Below are 20,179 nucleotides of genomic sequence, written 5' to 3'. Positions count from 1 at the left end.
AAAAGGCCAGGTCAGGGACCGATGCTGTTTGAGTGTCAGCTCCACTTCTTCTCTGAATGCAGGCAACAAGCATAACTGATGGATGAATCTGTGCCCAAGTCCAAAGCCACTGGGGAAAATACGTGCCCTTAGCAACACCCGGTGTAAAGTCCTGCTTTTACAGAAGTCAGTGGTAGAAGTCTTTGGGGATTAGTCTTCTATTGTAATTATCAGTGACTTTAAAAATATTCCATGGCCAGGCACGAAAGCTGTTCAGAAACAAGGATGGGCCGAATCTGAAGCCAGCTATCATAGACTTCTACCAAAAAAACCCCACCTGTCTTTGCAGGGCCGATACTGAAGGTAGGTAGAAGTTCCCAAGGGCATCAAAGAAGCGTGCATGTTCAACTCCCAATGAAATGGGAGCTGGGGGCATTAATGAGAGGGATTTGAAACATACTCTTCTATCCTCCTTTGTTTAAAATTAAGATGCCAAATTCAAACATCCGTGCTAGCACAGTGTCCGTTTCCATGGCTCATGCTTTTAGTCTTGTAGTTGTTGTCACGGTCCTTCATGGAGGTCTCACCTTTGGTCCCAGGCTCTCTTGGCCTACGGTTTAGTTTTTTGCAGCGCTTCCACGGTGTATGCACATACACAAAGCACAACAGCTGGTGGATCTCTTATTCATGGCTTAATCACTTCCCTCTGGAGGTGTGCGGTGTGATGTGTGGTCTTACTCAACCCTGCCTTTCTGAGGGATGGAGAGGCCGGGTCAAACACAGCCCAGATTCAGCCCAGCGCTTAAGAGCATGACTAACCCAGAGCATGGAGGGATCTCTTGATGCCATTAGGATGGACCTGCTTCTTTTCATGGCATTAAGCAAGCGTTTAGCCTTTTGGTGTTTGCCTTACCACACCCTTCCCATCTCATGCTCATCTCAGCTCCACATTGCTAGCTGCCCACTGGGTTTCCACACATCTCTGCTGATTTCCCCCAGGCCGACCGACTGATCTCATAACCACATCTTCTCTGATGGTTCACCCTGTGCCCCTGGTCCCACCCTCCGTAGGGGTTTGCTGTATCACTGCTACTTTCCCATTCATCTGGAATTTCCCCTGACAGCCCTGAGCCACCTACTCCCATAAATGTCATCAGAAACCTTTCGCTGGGAGGAACTTTCTGCATTGCGTCTTGTGTTTGCTTCGTGGTTGCGTAATCCAAATTGGCTGTCGATTTAATTTGAAACGCCATTACACCAGAACAGGGCCTCAGCATTCACAGCACTTGAGAAAGATAAAATAGTGATAGGGAGCCAGATGGCTCAAGAGACTGGGAATCAGCGATGGAGTCTTTAACTTCTACGTCACTGCTTCAAAATGCAGCTCTGATCCACAGTGAACTTCGTGGTCTCAGTCCAATTTCTAGTGTACGTGTGGTCATGCCAGAAAAACTTCACCCATAAAACACCACCTGCCTTGGCTGGGAGGCCTGAAGAGGTACGTGGTGGTCTCCTCAAACCAGAGTGAAATGTTACCTGCTGCACAAGGGTGACGTGGTCACAGCGGCTCTAGCAGTACTCACGCATGGTCTGTGGCAGGGGAAATTCTAATTGCAGTGCTGCCCACCTGGCCGGCTTCCGCAGGAAAGACATTTCCTTCTCTCCCAAATTACCTTTCAAGCCATTTTTAAAATAGCCTTGTTGCTAAGTCTCATGAAGACTGTAACTCTGCAGTCCCAGAGGTCTGACTTTGATCCCACGTGTACCTAATGAAAGACTCCTCGGAGGTGAGGGACGCTTTGCCAAAGTATCAGTAGGAAGAGTAAGAACCAAGTAAGAAATTTGTGTCTGGAGTGTCCTTAGGATAAAAACAGTGTGAGAACAAAATCTGGCCATGCACACAGGAGCCAAAAGCCATACTGAACTAACCTACAATTTCTCGCGGCATAGTCTTCCTTCCTGATGACAGCTATTTTCTAACCTAGCTGTGCATGAATTAGAAAGAAGCAGGTGCCAGAGAAGAGGTGAGTATGAAATGGCACTAAGGTCATTACACACGGAGCAGGAGAAAAGCAATCCAGCCTTCCAGGTCTCATTTACTAAAGCCATAATAGACTGGTAGGGGATCAGACCCCTTACTGGTAAAGTCTTCAACCGTATGTGAAGGCAACAGGGCAAATGACTGCTTTTCCTTGCAAGGCTTCTTGGCTTAGATGCTGTCCCTCCTCAGCCCGTGCTTGCTCAGCTGCTTTCTCCCGGGTTCCCCTTGCCCCCGCTGGAAAGCTGCCCAGAATCTCCCTCCCCAGTTTAAGGGCCAAGACCAAAACGGCCGAGTCAGGCTTGTTATTTAGGTCTCTGCCCTGCCTCGCCTCCCCGTGCAGGTCCATCTCGTGCCTTCGTCTTCGCTTTGGCTGCGTACACTCCCTACGTCCCTTGGTGTTCCTGGCTGTTAAATGCACGGAGCCGGCCAGCGTGCTGCTGCTCCCGCGTGCCCCCCGATAGCCGGTCCCACGTCGCACGTCAATGGCCCCGCGTTGGCTCTGGGGATCTGCTTTGTACCATCAGCAATTGTTTGGTTTATATTCGCGTATGGGGCTATGACCCTGAACTGGCTTCTGCCTTTAAATTCCTTCCACTTGGCTCTGCCCACACTGTCCACAAAGCCTCTCAAAGAAATGCAGCTTGGAAAGGAAAAAAAAAAAAAAAAATCGAAGAAGAAGAAAAACCCCTTCACAACAAAATGTCCTTCTCTCTCCCGGCAGCTCTGCTTGGGTGCGGTTTTCCCCACACTCCCCCGCAACCGAGATGCCGAGTCTGTTTCAGCTCTGGCAGGCGACAGGGTCACCCCATGGCTGGGCACAAAGTACCCCCAAACTGTCCCCATCCGCAGGGCTCGTCCCGGCTCGCGAGGGGCCGGGTGCCTTCCCAGAGTCACCGCATCGCTGCAAAAAATGTGCTTTTAACCCAGCTTTCGTCCCAAGACCCCTATCGCCCTTTCCGCATCTGCTGTTATGCAGTGCTGCGTCTTGTGCTGAGCTCACGAGCGGGGTAGCGTGGCCCACGAGTCTTCTCCTCCGCGGTGAAAAGCGCGTGAAAGCCCCTTGCCATCTCATTCACTCCCTTATATATATATATAGGATTGTCCCCATAAAGTGGCAGCTCCACACATGTGCTGGTGGGCGGATAGCTTTGCATTTGCCCTCATGATTTCATGCCAAAAACATTTGCAAGTTCAGCTCATCGCTTGATTTCCCTCTCTCTCATTCTCCCTTTCGCAGTTACTCACCGAGTCTAACGAAGGCGTCCTGCGTTCGTCCCCCCAGCAGGCCATATGGTCCAGTGCTTGGGTTTCTGCTTGCGTCCCTACAGCTTTATCATTCCCTTGTCCTGCCCCAAGTTCTTAAAGATTTTCTTAAAGACTTTCGGTAAGATCAAAACAAATGATGTCATACGCATTGCTGTTATCGAGCCTTCCCTTTCACCTCTATTTTCAGCAGCTATTTTGGGATGATTAATAATTTGCAGCGAGGCTTGGCACAGCAATGGTTAAAGGGACAAAGCTGATCTGACGCAGGAGCCTTCTGGACAGAAGCAGTTTTATAAAGTCTTATAAGTGCTATTTTTTCTCTAGGAAAGGAGTGGATTTTTTTTTTTTTTTTAAGTGTTGTGAGAACAGGAATGTTTCTTTTTTAGCCAATTCCACATACTTTTTGTTATAGGAGAAGATGTGGTCTGAGGGTTTTAGCAGAGGCTAAAACAGGGGAGAACTGGATCTATTTTGGTGGTGTATCAAGTGAATAGGAAATAATCGAAACTGCTGCATTAAAAATGAGCTTAGCAGCAGCTCCAGGCGAACCCTGTTCCGCAGACAGCCCTCCCCTTACCTGCGCGGCACCCAACAGACCGTGCCGCTGGGTGCAAACGTGCGGATTTGATCCATTCCCACCCTTTGGCCAAAATATATTCCTTTAATCATGCCCTCCTGGGAACTGAGGTTTGGTGTGTAATTATTTTTTCTGTTGGCAAAATGAAGCATTCTGGCTCCTAGAGGTTGTTGCAAGGCTGTTTTCAGGAGCGCGTGTTGGATGGCGGACAGACAGGTCTCGCCTGGGGCTCCGCTGGGATGCTCTCCCACATTTTGGTTAACGGGCAGCGTGTGGCTTTGCTCGGTCTGAAGGACATCGAATAACCCTCGCTCCCTGGGGTGCCGGTGACAACAGTGCAGCAGCAGCCTTCTGCGGACTATTCCTCTTTCCCCACCTGCTGCTTGGGCTGAAATCAGAGCTCAGGTTCATCCACTCCCGTCCCAGCACCCTGTCTCCATCGCACCCTGCTCGGTGGGAAGGTGATGGTGGTTTTTCGGGATCCCATGTGACACACACATCCCCTGCGAAGGACACACACCGGTCCTGTCGCTTCAGGCACACATCCAGGTCTGCCGACAGCCTCACCCGTAGCGAGGGGTGGGATGTGAAACAGATTAAAAACCAGAGGCCAGAATTGGTTTAGGTTAATCTGCTAATGCCAAAGGAACGTATTTGGCAGCAACATAAGGAGACTTCTCATCGGTTTATATTTCTGCTTTTCTTCCTTTTAACTATCTAATTTTGTACGTTGCTGTGTGGACTCCAGATACGGATAATCCTCCCCCAGTTAACACCACCCTAGTCGTGCCCTGTGGAAATCTGCGTGCTGCCTGTGGGAGCTGGAGAGATGCGGGTGCCGTGCTGGTCTAGAGACTATCTGGAGGGGTTTCAGAGGGTAACGGATAGCTTAGGGTCACAAGAAGTGCTGCTGGAGACACGTGCAGAGCTTTTCATGAGCGCTTTTGGAGAAAGTGACCTTTCATGTTTGCATCTTGCTTTGCACTTTGGTGCAGGGGACAGTTGGTAGCTGTTGGAAAATGAAATACTTTGATTGTCACAGAGGAGAAACTCACAATTTTCCCTGAAAACTTTCACACCAAATGGAAATTTTCTGACAAACTATCCAGCCAGAATGACCTTTTGTACTGCAGAACAAACTGTGATGAACGTTTTTTCTACCAGGTTTTTCTTCTGACATTATGAATCCTGATGGGGGATTAGCTAACAGTGTAAGTAGCATCAGAGAGGAAGAGTTGAAGCTATGCGAGATCTTGAAAACAACCATCCAACGCTAATAAGCAATTTGAGATGCTGCTAGAACCAAAAAGCAGGAACCATGGGCTAAAGTCAGCGCTGGTGTTACTCCTAGCTATGGGTGAAGTTACCCCAAGGCTGAATTTGCTTCAAGAGAGTCAAGCTGGGGAGCAGATTAACTTCTAAGAAACTCAGAGTGAATGAATTATGGGAATTAATTGGTAAGGTCAGCAATGAAATCATGAGTCCGTCGCAGAGGAAACAGGATGCATTTCTAAAGGGCTAAGAATGGCCCCTTTGCTAGATTTACAGGGCTAAGGTGGCGAGAGGGAGGTCAGATAATAACCTTTCAAATCACCAAGGCAGACCAAATATGCTTTGCCATCGTCCGCTTGCTTTTCAATGTATGTGTGTCATGTTTGGAAAACAAGGCCCCGTCTGTCCCTGCTGAAACAGAAGCAACAAAATAACACTGCTTGTTAGGGAAATGCCAAAACAGAAAAAAGATAATTGAAACATTCAGGCTGGCAGTAAATGGGGATAAAGGCAATAAATCTTGAAAGCACGCTGCGTTATCTCGGGCAGGAGCTGCTGGCACTACTCTTTGGCAAGTGTTTTGCCGGCCCGGGGAGGCTTCCTTCGGTCCCCGCTTATCTGGAGTGTCGGCCTTCAGCCAAGGCCACCAGCTTGCAACAGAAAAGGGATGCTGAAACAGAAAAGATAGGTGTCCGTCCTGCCGCAGCTGTTTTCTCTCCTGATCAGAGACGCTCTGCGTGGGGAAACGGCTGCAGGTGAAATGGGGTTTATGAGCCAACCCTACAGGCACACAGCCAGGAGAACATCACAAAACAGGAGGCGGAGAGCGGTGGCTTCGCTGGGGAAGGACACACGGCCCCTTATGGAGCCGCTCCAAGGCCATCGAGCGCGGTCCTGGTGCTCCCGCATCACCCAAAAGGCTGGGTGGGCTGGAGGCTGCCGCGCCAGTACTAGCACCCACCTCCACCCTTTCGAGTGTTTTGCTGATGCCGGCACAAGCCACTGATCCCCAGCGACTCTGAATTTATCTTAACATGAATAAACTCGGAGTAAGTGGCCAAGGAACCCCCATAATTCAGCTACAAATTTGATATAAAGGAAGACACAAACTTTCCTTCCAGATTTATGTATAGTTGAAACATGAGCAATAAAGGGGGAAAAACCTGCAAACAAAAATAGTATCCTCGAGTCTTCTGCTTATTACACGGCCACAAAGGTATGCGATGCTGCAAAGCTCTTGGCTCGCGGCCTCACCCTGCTCTCACACAAGTCCTGGAGAAGTTACGGAAGTCCGACGGGAATCTGTGAGTTTTGATGAGGAATATCCCTGCTTCCCACCTTTCCTGCCCTCGTGACAGGAGTCAGCAGAGAGATGTGCTGCAAGGCAACTGGGTGATCGTGACCACTTCACTGCTGCCCAACATCGCACCCCGTGGCTTTGTTCACCCAATTTTCCATGCTCAGTGTCCGCTCTCCTGTTGCAGGGCTAAGGTTCGTCCGTGAGTGATTTTTCAGCTGGCAGCCTGTGTAGCAGCGAGCCAAAAAGGGTCACCTGGTGGGACATGGGCTCCAGGGAGCTCATCAAAGCTGGAGGACTACAATCCTTCTCCGAAGAGCAGCTCCCCTTTGTGATTTTTCAGAGACCACCCTCTGCCCTTTTGCTTGCTTTCATGTTCTTCAGATGGAACCAGAATTTCAAAATGCTTGACTATAGGGGAAAAAATGTAGAGGAGAATTCTATTTCTCCCCCTGCTTCTTTCCCCCATCTGCTCAAGGGCTCGATCCTGCAAGTAGTACTGAGACAAAACTGCAGTCAGTGGGGGAAAGAGGTTTTCCAAGACAGCTCCAAGGCGGGCAGCGCACACAGAGCAATCAGCTCCTGTCTGTGTTGCTTTGTGCGTGTCAAGCAGCAGCCAGAGACTCTCCGGGGAGACCTGCTTCTTCCAAGGTGCCGGTATAGCTCCTTACACGGAGCGCGTCGGTTTGAGGTCTCGAGGCATCGCTGTAAGACCCCAGCTTGCTATGGAAATGTTGATCTGGTAAGGATTACCTCTCTTCTGCAAAACGCAGCCCTTTCTTTTTCTCTGCTGTAGTAATTTTTTCTGCAATTATAACTTACCACTGAACAGCTTAAACTGCAGACACTAATACAACACAGGCAGCAGCCTCCTCTACCTTCGGGCGGACAGCCTGTATCAGATGGCACCCGGATGGTTTCAGCATGAATCACTCACTGCCTCTGTAATCAACATTCCCATAACCTAAATCTATCAAAAAGAGCCTAAACCACATCAGAAGCCAGTTCTCAGATACTCATTTGCTAAGGCTTTGGAAATCTCTTATATTAAACAGATTGTTTCTTTACAGGAGTATGAAGCTGCCCTAATTATACAAAGGGTGGAAAGGGACGACCTTCCATCTGGGGAGGCTGTTTAACTTTTTCTGGCTTCCTAAAAAGTCATTGTCTTGTAAACCGAGCATTCCTTTCCTAGCCTGGTAGACACAACATTCCCCGCGTCCCAACGAAATGCCGTGCAAGGCCGGCTTTGCTCTCTGCGGAGCGGCGGTACCCGAGGGGGCCAGCCTGGAGACCCGCGGGCACAGCCCGAGGCTGGTGCTGGCTGCCCCCGAAAACGCTCCCTTCGGAACGCGACGTGCTGCCAAACCCGGTCCCGCGCTGGCTTTTGCACGTGGTCCCTCAGCAGTGGCTGTGTTTCGGAAGGATGCGCTTTGCTGCGGGCACCCACCCGCATCTTCCTCCCTCCCACGCCGTGTCCGGCTCCAGGCGATGCGGCAGGGCAAGAGACATTAGTTTTCAACCTTTTGGTTCCCTCCTCTCCCGAGCTGTGCGATACCAACAGCGATGCCCATCCCTCACCTCCGCAGCGAGGTTTTAAATTCGGGAATCACACCTAGGAGCTTTCACACCGCGAGTCTCTGGGCTTGTAGGGATCTCACCGGGGTCAGCAGCAGCCTCTGAAGCTTTGATCTGGTGGCTCTTAGGTTTCTCCATAGGGCTGGAGATAACGATGAAAACCCCGGATCTGCTTTGTTACGCGGGCTGCCTCATTTCTTACCAGCCACCTGGGCAGCGAGCAGGGCCAGGGTCACTCACACTGGCAACCCGAGGGGGGTGACATCTCAGGATACTAAACAACGTCCATCAAACGCCCTTTGCTTGCAAAGCATGCACGATTTTTTTCTGCAGCTAAAGAACCAACTGTGAGTAGCAGTGAGGTGTCAGCTACTCACACCAAGTCAGATCTTATAGGGAAGATTTTACTTCCATGTTATGATAATCCCAGGCATTTTTATTCTGCACCAGTAGCTTTTATTCTTAGTTTCCTTCATCTGTTTTCAATAACGTATTCAGTTTCTGTTTGTGTACATGCTCTGGTACGTGCTATTGTACAGTTGATGGGCCTTAAATTCACGCTTTGTTGAAGGTATATTTCTTTCAAAAGGTTTTACATTACTAAAGGTAGCAAGTCACAAAATAAAGCCATTGTTGCAAATATAATTTGAAGTTAATCTTCATATAATCCACAGTAAATATTTATATGCAATACAAAAGTGGCTGGATTTGTTTACAGTTTGAAATTGTTGGAGAGAGGATTCCATATAGATTAGTCGGCTAATCTGCTGTAATCTGCTTAAAAAGCAACCCAAATGGGTTTTCTTTCACTGAATCACGTTAGCCCTATGTGCGCAGTGACTTCAGATAGGGAACGGATTCAAGCACAAAAGGGCATTTACCTTGTGGGCGCTCAGAGCATTGCTCGCATTGCAGGAGAGCCATAAATTTCCTCTTCTGCCTTAAAGAACGGGACAGCTGCAGTGACTGAATTTAAGCTGAGATGGGTGTCAGGCTCTTCTATCCCATTTCCTCGCTGCAGCGTTTGAACTATGTCGCCCGGGGATAAACTGATCTTTGATGAGGCACCTGCAAGGTGCTTGCACAGAAGTTGTCCTTTCTGAATTTATTCTGTTTTATTTCGCTCCCTCCTAAGGAGGATCTACATGAGGTGCCTCTATGCTAGCATGCTCCTGAGTTAATAAGAAAAGCATCCTGCTAGTTTGCTTGATGTTTGTAAATTTGGGGCAGAATGGGAAATTGTCCTGTATTCTCTACTCACAACTCAGCTTTGCTCACGAGGGAATTGCAGCTGAAGGTGGAAAAAGATTTTAGATACTCACCATACTTCACAGAAGGTCTCTGGCTGATCTGGGCTCCCGTGGGACCTGTGTGTCTCCTCTGTGCAGGGGCTGCAAGGTTCAGTCTTGGACCTCTAATAGCCCGAGGAGTTAAGAGCCAAGCGTGGGCAGAGATCCTCCTCCAACCAAGCAACAGGAAGGTTCATTTCACACGTGGCTGAGCCGGTGCGAAGGGTGATGAAATCCCGTTTCGCGGTTGTTCACATCGCACCAACGTTGGGAGGTTGTGGAGGGCAGAGGGATCCCTCTGAGCCCCCGTCCCCGGAGTGGGGATGCTCCCGCGGAGGTGGCCTCGCTGAGACGACGTGCCGGCCGCGGCGTGGGCGAGCCCTGAGCCCCCTGCAGCCCGACTCTCCGGGACACGGGCAGGAGCCGGGCAGGGAGCAGCTCAGTCGAGGAAGAAACGGGCTGAAACCATCCTCCCTGTGGGTATGAGGCCACTTTATTTCCCATTTACCCACCACACCTGGGACCAGCCAGGTGGCCGTCAGCAGAGCCCACCGACACGGAGGACAGGGTTGCCTACTTCTCCCCGCTCCTCGCTGGTTTTAAATCCCATCCCCAGTATACCCCGCGCCGGGCAGGCTGGGCACCCCCTGCCTCTAACCTGCTCCTCCGCCTGGGTCAGAGCGGTAGCTGCAGCCCAGCTCTGCTCCTGGGGGGTTGAGACCGAGAATCCCCCCAGGGAAACCTGGGGAAGGAAAAACACATCTTGCCTCATCCCGTAAACGGCAACACCGGCAGGACTGCGGATCCCAGCCTGGGAAGGGATCCGGCCCGTCACCTGTGCTGCCCTCTGGCAAATGCATCAGCTTTCAGTGTCGGGGCAATCATTTTTTTTTCCCCTACCACATATCCCCAGTGTCGGCAGATTATTTCAGTGTGGGTTCCTCTGAATAATACATTCATCTGCAGTCCTTCCCCCACCCCGTCCTCAGCAAGGCCTTCATTAGTTGAATACGGTGGCTCAGCTCCAGCACGCACAGCTGCCGTCACTGCTGCAATTCTTTCGCCTTGAGAAAAAGCATATACAATTTAATATGCTCCTGGCACAACAGCTTTTCTGTAGCAGAGGAGGCGGGTTTGTTTATGGCTATTTTGATAGGGCAGCTTTCATCCGGACACAGGTTCTGCTGCATCTCCCCGCTCGCACAAGGGTGCCTTTGTTGGGCTGGTTCTCGTGTTCCTCAAGAACCTCTGGCCTTTTCGGTACCTTCTCCTGCTCCCTGCAAATACAAGTTTTAAAAAGCCCTCCTTGGCTAATCCCGTATTTCTCTAAAAGCTAATTCCTGGGCTAAGAGCCAGCAATGCAAGGCAACAGGAGAGGGTGTGATGCTTTACTGGATACGTGTCAAGGATATGAACCATCCTGCCATCTCATGGGAATTTGGCCCGCGGTAGCATGTGCTGGACGCATCTGAGCGTCCGCGTCAGCGGGAGCGGAGCTCGTGGTGCTGCCGGTGGCCGTTAGCAGCGACGTCCAGGCTTGCCAGGCTCGGGAGCAGCTCTATTGCTTTCCCAGATACCTTCAGCCTCGCCAAGAACCGTACGAACCGTGCGCGAGGGCATGACTTTTTCCTCCCGATCGCAGGACCAAGACCGGGGCTTTTCCATCTCTGCGGGAGCCGGCACTAAGAGATGCAGATTCTCCTCCGGCAGCGATTCCCGCGGTCATCGTTACGCAAGTTAAACTGTGAGCAGTGACGCATCTCCCCGCTCGGCGCTTCTGCGGCACGTTCGGCTCCCCGGGCAGGGTGGGGTGCGGAGGAGATGCACCTCCAGGCTGGAAAATCTCAATCAAATAACCCAGAGTCTGCAAACGCAGCCAACTACTTCTATCTGGCAAATTGCTTGGGCTGCCCCTGGATGAGAAGGAGAAATAATCTCTTGTATTTTTCAGCTGCTAAGTCTGTTCCCTCTCGCTGCCGTAGTGGAAATAAATGGTGGGAGGGTTTAGCCAGCACTAATTCAATGCCGCGTTCGATCTGAAGTCGCTGCGACTTTGTGCTTGGCCCACAAATACAACTAAGAAAATGAAACCGGCTAGAAACAGGACTAATCATCCGATCATCGTAAACACATGGTAACGAAACAGAGTCACTCTGTAGTGCATATAAATTCCACACATGTGGAGGAATGCAAAGCAGCTATTGTACCCCCACTTTGCAGATCCATTTCACTATTTTCCCAGTTTATCTGGAAAATACATACTGCATGGTACTGTACGTCGTATTTCACTGCTATGCACCATGATGTCTTCTAATGGAACAATCGCCATGCTTGTAGTCTAAGGGCAATACAAAAGTGCTTTCAAATAATAACAATACATTTTCTGTATAAAGAGGATAGGGAGTAGCCACTTCCCAGAAAGGCTTGATTTCCCTAGAGCCAGCAGTATGAACATCCCGAGCGCCAGTAGCAGCAGGCAGTGGTGAGAAAATCCCTACCTCATCATCAGTCTATACGTCCCGTCTCCAACTGCCAGTTCTTGCAAAGAGCGGAGGCTGTTAGCACCCACCAAGGGTAAGGTGAATGCACCCGGCAAGTCCTGGCAGCGCAAGGCTCCATTTATCCCATCAGGGCTTGGGTGAGGGGCACTCTTTTGGCAAACCAACTCTTTTGGCTTCGAACCGAAGCTGTGAGTAGAGAGGAGCAGCGTTCTCGCAGCCCAGCTACCAGAGATCACGCAGCAGCGCAGCATCTGCCAATTCATTCAGCACTGCTGGCCCATGCAGCAACATGGCACGCCGCTGTTCCATGTTTGGAGACAGTTTATACTGGAATGGGAGCCGTCTTCTTGGGTAAAATGATTATTTTTTTCCTCCATGAGAGCTCATGACTTTTTTAAAGAGAACTCTGCACACTTAAAATTGCCTAAGCACAAGAGGATGGGACGTGCGTTGCAGCTTGTCTGGGCAGCGGAGGTTCCCTGCAATACGTCTGCAGAGAGTGACTTGAAAACAAGGAATAAAACACAGCTGGGGAGGGGCTGGAGCACTCAGAAGTGAAAAGTTACCCATTCTCAGTGCTTCTGAGATAGGAGTCAGAGTACACCCAAGGAGATGGTCACGCTTTGCTTTCCTTTCCCAGGCAAAGCGCAGCCTCTTTTCTAAAAGCTGAATCCAGATTTTTAGACATCAGAAGAATCATTCCGGTACTGGAGCCTGATCAAGCACAAAAACCATCCTCAGCCTTCGCAAAAATACCAGATGGCTGCAGATGCCAGCTCCTTCGGCCAGGCAGCTTTTTCAGAGAAAAGGCCAGCTTGTTGTGCGAGTGCTGCATCCCAGATAAAACTCTGCTGAGCAGCAAAGAGCCATAGAGAAACCCTTGGAGGAGGAGGAGCAGCGAAGCCAATGCATTCCCGTAACATCGGGTTTTCAAGGCTACGCATACGCTCATGTCCAAATATGTTCTCCTTCTCCAGAGGGAAGTGGGACCTACAGAAGTGACTCTGGCTGTGGAACACGAGTTTCTGAGCAGTCGTGTGCATTTGAAGAAGGCAAAAATGAGCTCCAGTCAGAGTTGCCAAATCATTAGAAACAAATTAAAAAAACATGCCTGGGAATATAAGACTAGATAATTCAGTCTCTAAACGGTGGGCTGGTCTTTGAAATATCAAGTGTGAGCTTTTAAACTGGTTAGTGCTCACTGGGTCGCTGGTGCAACATCACCTACTCCGTCTTCCTACTCCGCTAACTCCCATCCACCTGCAACGGTTTTTGGGGACGCTACTGCAGTTGCAGTGACCCTGTGTTCCTGCGGCACCGCAATGAACAGCAGGCAATAGGATCTCCGGCTCTCTTTAAGGAGATCATCGCGGGTTTGCCTCTGCACAAGACAATATTCTCTCTCTTGGCTGCTCCAGAGAAATGCACAAAGAACAAACATGATCTCTTCCATTAAATAGGTCAGCGAAAGGATTTATGCACCATTTAAGACTTAAAACTGAACGCGATGCACATACCTTGCGCAACCTTCACAACGGAAGAAATGTCACCCTTCGTGTGGCGACTTCGCTTCTGAAGACCGCTCACCGCAAGAAAACCAACCAGCAGCCAACGACCAAACTGGTGTGCACTGGGATTACTTGGTTCTCAGCAACAGCTCTTGTTTTCCACCAACACCTGAACAGGTAGCATGGTGTCAGACTGTCCTTGCGTGAGGATCAAGGATTCCCAGGGTTCATACGACTCCACAACTTTAGGTGCCCGTTGCCAGAAAGCAGGGGGAATGCTTGAGAGCTTACAGTAATCCGATACACACACTAAAGCCTGGTCAGCCACATGGGCCTTGTAAAAAAACTGGAGGTACAATTAGTTTCTATTAAAAAAAAAGTCTTTTCTTTTGTCTTGGGAGTCCTGAAATGGCTGCGACACAATTAAAACCAACCGAAAAAAGAATGACAATGAGGAGTGGTGAGATGCTCTTTTCTGGGGAGCGTGGGCTGGTAATGTCCTTCTGGAAGAACCTCAGAGAGAGTGGTCACTTCTGATTACTACATAACGTGAGTAATTCTCTGGAAAGACGAGTCCTTCCCGCCTGAATCATAGCAAAGGGGGGGAAAAATAACACACTCCAAAAATGGAAAGCTGGACAGCCCTTGGATGCCGGGAGCCGCCCAAGATTCCTGTGCGGGGGCCACCACAGAGAAGCTGCATGGCGTGAGTCCGCTAGCCCTGCACGCTGCTCTGGGGTGACGGCTCCAGCACCGGAGCCAAGCTGGGACCACAGCTTACCTACTTAGGTGGCCACCCAGAGCTCTGGTGGCTACCGTAGCTTGTGGGGCACTAACAACACGCTAAACGCCTCTTCCTCGCCCAGAAGCCGTACTCTCCAGTCCTTCAACTCATGCATTCACCCTGATGCATGAGATACAGGTGGTTCCTTGGGAGGCTCTGCCTTCTCTGAGAAGTTTGTCCTCAGCGTAGTTCTTGGCCAGCCCATTGCACGAGCACAAGCCGTGGCAGCAGCACGGTACATCTCTGGTGCCAAAAATGGCTTTGTGCTTCCGTCCCAGGGCAGCTGCACTTCTGCAAATCCATGCACGGCCAGAAGTTGAGAGGAGCAACTGGGACAGATCCCCAGTGCGGTCGGGGCCATGGACTTTGTCTATGATACTGGGGGAAAAAGGACCAGCACTGGTATTTGAGAAAAAGGGAGCCTGTTCTTCCCCAAGTCTTCCCCCTGGCTGTACAACAGACCCATCAGCAGTCCTGTGGGTTTTGAAGTTCTACACAGGGTCCCTATGACCAGCGAGACAGCTCACATGCTTCATGTTCCACATCTGCTTAAATGCCTGGCTAAACTGGCATCTAAACAACAACAGGAAGGTCCGAGAGACACCTTGAACCCTTACTTCTTTATATAGACATATATGGTTACATTTATACAGAAGAAATTTTTTTCTTTGTGCTAATCCTCCAGAAAAACAGTTTGGTTTCCATTACTATATATAGTGCTGGGATTCTTGGTCTATTTTTTGTCCCTTTGCATCTCATTATTTTCAGTAGAGTTAAAACTTTTTAGGATATGCAGATTTTAACTAGACCATGACTACTATTCATACAGACTTCCATTATTAATAAACTCACAACGGCTGCATATAACGTAGAAGAATTTTATTCATACCATAATCCTGTCCCATCATCCACTGCAAATATTACAATTATCTTTAAAATGTCATTGAATATCATTTTGTCCCACTTAAAGCATAGGAATCCTGGTGTTAAATGGTTACACTTCTCTTGAGATTGCTTATAACAGAACCATAATTCAAATGTATTTTCCATGAGCTGTAAAGGTTTACAGCAAAGAATCTGTGTTGTGTGTGTGTGCTCGAGTAACTTCTAAACAGTGAGGCTAATACTTGGTGTTTAACAAGAAATAGATCTTGTATATTATGCAAAACACTCACAATTTTTTACCAATACAACAGAAACGCAATAGGTAAAAGAACATACATGAGTGACTGGTAACCTTTTAAAAATATTTCTTTTAAAAATTGCACAAGAGAATACAAAAACAGTGAAGCAAATAAAAAGTTTTGCAAATGCATATACATTTATCTCTCTCTATATATAATGGGGGCCTGCCTATGTAAATGTATGTGATAAAAATTGCAAGGTTGAAAAATGTGAATGGTCATATTTAATAACACGTGCAAGAAGCATAACATAATCATAATAAATAGTAGCAACGAATATACACTGACGGGACCACTGAAAATATGCTGAAACAAATTAAGCACCTCGAAGTGATGAGAGGAGTCTGAAGACAAGAAGCAGTTAGCTCTGTAAAAACCACTGTGGGCAGCTACTGGAATATTGGGCCCTCTTGGTGGGAGTCAATAGGACAGTGCCAAGTGAGTTTTTGTTAATTCCAAAGAAGAAAGCACATTGCATGTCAGTAGGAGTCATTTTAGCCATGTTTTTCGCTAACGCCTCTAGTTTCAAAAGGGAGATTGCTGCCTTATTTCATGGCGTGACCTTTGGCATGTAAAGCAAGTTCGTATTTACACGGAAGAATGTTGTCATAAAGAAGAAATAGAGTTTTGCCACAACTGAAAAGTGGGCAATGCTATTTAGGGCAGCTGAGATGCAGACCTTTGCTGCCGTTAGCAAAGACAAGTTTGCCTTCAAAGGAAAAGCTTTGCGAAGAATAATCTAAATGATCCCATCCTTGAGAGCTGTGCAGCAGATTTAAAGTCTGGATCTGCAAAAAAGCTCCATTCAGGAGGAGATCCGTGTCTAGGCAGGGCAGCAACAACTGCCAGCGAGGCTGCTCGGCCCTGGAGGGACCTGGGCTCTAGGAGCTTCTTGCAAGATCCTGGTGCTTTTTGTTATGCAATACGTGTCTTTTGGAGGAGAGGCAGCATTTTGAAGCATGTATTTGGCTTTCAGAAAATCCTAAAAAAGCCTAAAATTTAGTCATATACTAAAAGAAAGGCATTTGAATTTAATTAAGTGGACCTTTATTAAAAACAAACTGCTGTACAAACCCTGATGTACACCTGGCACCATCTCTTCAGCATGTCATATAATATTCAGAGAAGTGGCTGAGAACACTCTGCTGCAGATAAATGTTTCAAAGCTCACTTAATTCAGCAGAGAAGTTCCCGTTGGACTTTTAAGGGATCTAATGCAAACCCTCATTTAAAAAATGCTGAGGACAAATAACTTAGGTCCTAAAGGCTCCACCTGAATTCTTACAAAACATTGTTCCTTGACCTCTTCACCCAGAAGACCGGAGCAGGCTGTTTGGCTTAGCATATCCTACAAAGCAGACCTGAAAGGGCTCATAACACGGAGGAGTACGGCCCCTATATCTAAGCCACAAACAAAATGACTCAAAAGCTCTACTTTTCACTGGCTTGCTGGAATGATCAAAATCTTCCTCCAACCTTCCCTCTTAAACTGCGCAACTGCCACTCACCCCATGGGATTTCAGAAACCTCCACTCCACAACCAGTGAAAAGTCTTTTAAAAGTGACGGGCAGAGGGACATCGCTTGATCAAAGAAGCTTGACGAAAGGTGAATAAGACCAACTTCAAAGATAATAAGGGAAATAGAAATTCATATGAATTTCAAATAGTTAAAAACACAGTTTTAAGCTATATGATCCAACAATAGGTAAAAATCTTGCCTGCAAGCCAAGAGCCTAATCTTCCCCAAAGCTAGTCTTATCCAAACAGTTGTCTTCCTACTTAGATGATACATGAGATTTGAACTGACATCCAGTACGTGACATAAACAGAAAAAATACACATAAAATGCACATCTTCTATGTTTTTCTTCATAAAGCTATGGAGCTGCACAGAGCAAATTTAAGTGCACAAGGTCACACAAAGGCAGCTTTCCAGGAGGAATCATTTAGACGGTGAGCGAAATGAAACTGTTGTATCTCTGAATGTTTCTCTTGAGGATTTCGGAACAAGGACCGAGCACTCGTTCGAAGCGGGGCCGATCCAGCTTCACGCACTTCAGGGGTCCGCGTGCCACCACCGTAGCAGCTCGGGGACGATTGAGCAGTAACGCTATCTCACCTGGAAATAGGGATAAATACGCTGTCACACACCCTGTGCCTCTTTTTCAGAGGGTGCATACTCTAGCCACCATCCAGTGCTTTGGGTGTAGAGCATCTCCCTTTTATATATCTCTTGATAGACACTTTACATAATTCTGTTGACACTACAAATGCATTACACATGCATAATGCATGCATGTAAAATGCCTTTGGAAACAAATGCTTTCAGACTGTTTTGCTGATTCTGGATCTGTCTCCTGTCAGCTACACTGGTCTAAACCAAGGAATGGTTTCAGCTTCACTGAAATCTGTTGGTATCACTGAAAGCAGCAGCTGACCTATGCATAACCCCTCGCTTGTAAAAGAGTAGAACACTAATTAACACAATAACTACTTGATACAACTCCATGTGCCTGTCTTTCTGAACCATACTTAAGCTGAATTTTCTTACCAAAATAATCTGATGGACCAAGTCTTCCAACTTCGACGTACTCCTCGTTGTCGGACCTGCGCTGCAGAACAGAAGCTGTGCCCTGGGAAGAGAAGTGCAGAAAGTCAGTTGGCTTTGCTTAAACGTGTTATGCTTTAAAAAGTATCGAGTCCTGAGTATTTCCTTTCGCATGTCACACTCCTTCAGTTCTGCTGTAGGAGAGATGACAATTTCAGTCAATTCCTTATATATGAATGAAGGGAATTAAAAGATTAAAAAAAATCCATCAGTATGGCAAATGATTTCTCTCTTATCAGATGTTTGGATGCAGACAGATTCAGCTCACACAGAAGACAGGAGGAACAGGACAGAACTCAGTAACTCCTGTTTAACTAATGTACATCATGCTGTGCAAATGTATGCTTTAATATAATTTAAAAATATGTTCTGGGTGGATGCATAACCTTACAGAGACACAGAAAGGATTTACATCAAAAGGAATAAAAAGGCAATTTTCCCAGTCACAATCCTGTGACTTGATTTTGTAAGATGCAACTGGAGTTTATTCCTCACCTGATCATTCACTGGATCTATTGCTGAAATGGTTGGTAAAGGGAGTTTTTAATGCTTGTTGCAACAAAGGGTGATTTTTTTTTTTAGTGGCTTTGCCCGCTTGTGGCCTGTAGTGATCTGGACACCTGCGAGTCAGTTGCTGGAGAGATGGAATGTGTCTTGTCTCCACTACCCTTAATAACTGCTGTACTTGACACGTGCTAATACATGTCAAAACTCAGTTACAGCCTATTTAAACCTTCAAAGAGGTTTTACATGCAGAAATATTCTAACCTGGAGGAAATCTTAAATTATAGTGGCATAAAGCTTTTGTAGAGGAATAGAGAAGGTATCTGCTTTTCTGGAAAAAAATTACAGTAACATATGAAATTATCTTCTGAGTCCAAACCAAAAGCATGGGGAAAGGCAAAATGTTAACATATTTTGATTTTAACTGAAATTAAAAAGATTTTTAAAAGCCAAGATTTTTAAATAGACTGGAGAGCCGTTTTTTTGACAGTGCAGTTGGAGAGCATTGATGTTTCAATGTTTTTTTAAGATTTTCAGCTTGGAAAGTAAGAAGTGAGGGCTTACAACCAGGACAGGGAAGGGGAGGAGACACAGTAATGTGGACTGTGCTGGGAAGGTTGATGCCAGTTACTGGAAAATACCACAGCCCTCACTCTGCAGCTGAACACCCAAGTCTTGCATTGTAACCAGCTGCAGGACCACCCCAGCTTGGAGCACAAACCTCCCTCCAGTGCAGAATATTCAGTGCAGATTCCCTGGCTGCTAATATCCTGCACCTTCCTTCCCCCAAAAGAAACTTGTGTGCCTCCAGGTATGGTGAGGGGCTTGAGGAGACACTGAGCACCCTGAAACACCTTGGCTTCAATGCAGTTAAAGGCACTCAGCACCCTGCAGAACCAGCCCTTCACCTTTGCAATATGTTTAAATACACCCTATAGTATCTCAAACATCGTCACTGAATTGCAAATCTGAACAGTAATGTAAGGCTGCTTCAGGTCTGGCTTTTGCTCTTCTAGGACCTGGGGGCCCAGGAATAACCAAGAGCAGTAAATATCCACTATTATGTAGCAAATGATCATAATTTGCTTTCTTCTGAACAAGCACAACTAAGCTGCTGTAATACCGTTTTATTGCATCATGTCCTATTTCATAACAGGGTTATTTTTAAGCCCATCTACTTTACAAATTGCTGGGTGAATCTAGGTTAATTTATGTCCTATATAAATGAAGAGGTAAATCTTATTTCTGCTGATGCCAGGAAACAGAAACAAAAACTAAATAATGTGCAAGTATTGTTTGATACATGCTAAGCAGCTGATGATTTTTATACAGATTTGGATGTATATCAAATTAATCTGGCACATTAAAAGTTATAATTTCTCATTATGCCCATTAGCAGTAACCTGTGCTTAGCATAAATCCCTAGATATCACACTGTCAACACATTACATTGGTCACGACAATTTACCGTTCCACCCTATCAGCTACATGCCGTATCAGTATTACACGAATACCGAAGAAACACCAGGGCTGTAAATCCAGGTCCATTTGAAAACAATCACAAAACTGTTCTCCGCTTCAATTCTTTCACTCCTAATATGCCAGGCAGCTGAAGGCAGAAGATACAGAACCATGTGCTTGGCATAACATGCATGAGCAAGGGCACCTGAACTGGGTAAGGCTGTTCAAAAATAAGCCAAACATAGAGGGCAAGGTTGGCTTTGGTCTTTTGGGGTGGGGTTTGTTTGGGGTTTTATCTACCATTAAAACATGCCATGCACACAAAACTGT

General features: G+C 47.4%; 1 protein-coding gene across 3 annotated transcripts in view; it reads right to left on the bottom strand.

The window, feature by feature from the left end:
* Positions 1 to 14,956: 14,956 nt before the first annotated feature.
* PRKAR1B (protein kinase cAMP-dependent type I regulatory subunit beta) overlaps positions 14,957 to 20,179 on the bottom strand; it is a 103,470-nt gene continuing 98,247 nt past the window's right edge. For all 3 annotated transcript variants that reach the window (XM_075058386.1, XM_075058388.1, XM_075058387.1), the window contains exons 10-11: positions 17,828 to 17,909; positions 14,957 to 17,395 (exon numbers count right to left, since the gene is read on the bottom strand). In XM_075058386.1, the coding sequence (XP_074914487.1) occupies positions 17,223 to 17,395; positions 17,828 to 17,909 (255 nt within the window). In that variant the 3' untranslated portion in view covers positions 14,957 to 17,222. The remainder of the gene's footprint in view (positions 17,396 to 17,827; positions 17,910 to 20,179) is intronic.

Source organism: Buteo buteo, chromosome 27 (genome assembly GCF_964188355.1).
Source record: "Buteo buteo chromosome 27, bButBut1.hap1.1, whole genome shotgun sequence".
Classification (NCBI taxonomy): domain Eukaryota; kingdom Metazoa; phylum Chordata; class Aves; order Accipitriformes; family Accipitridae; genus Buteo; species Buteo buteo.
This window is presented reverse-complemented; position numbering and strand designations above follow the sequence as displayed.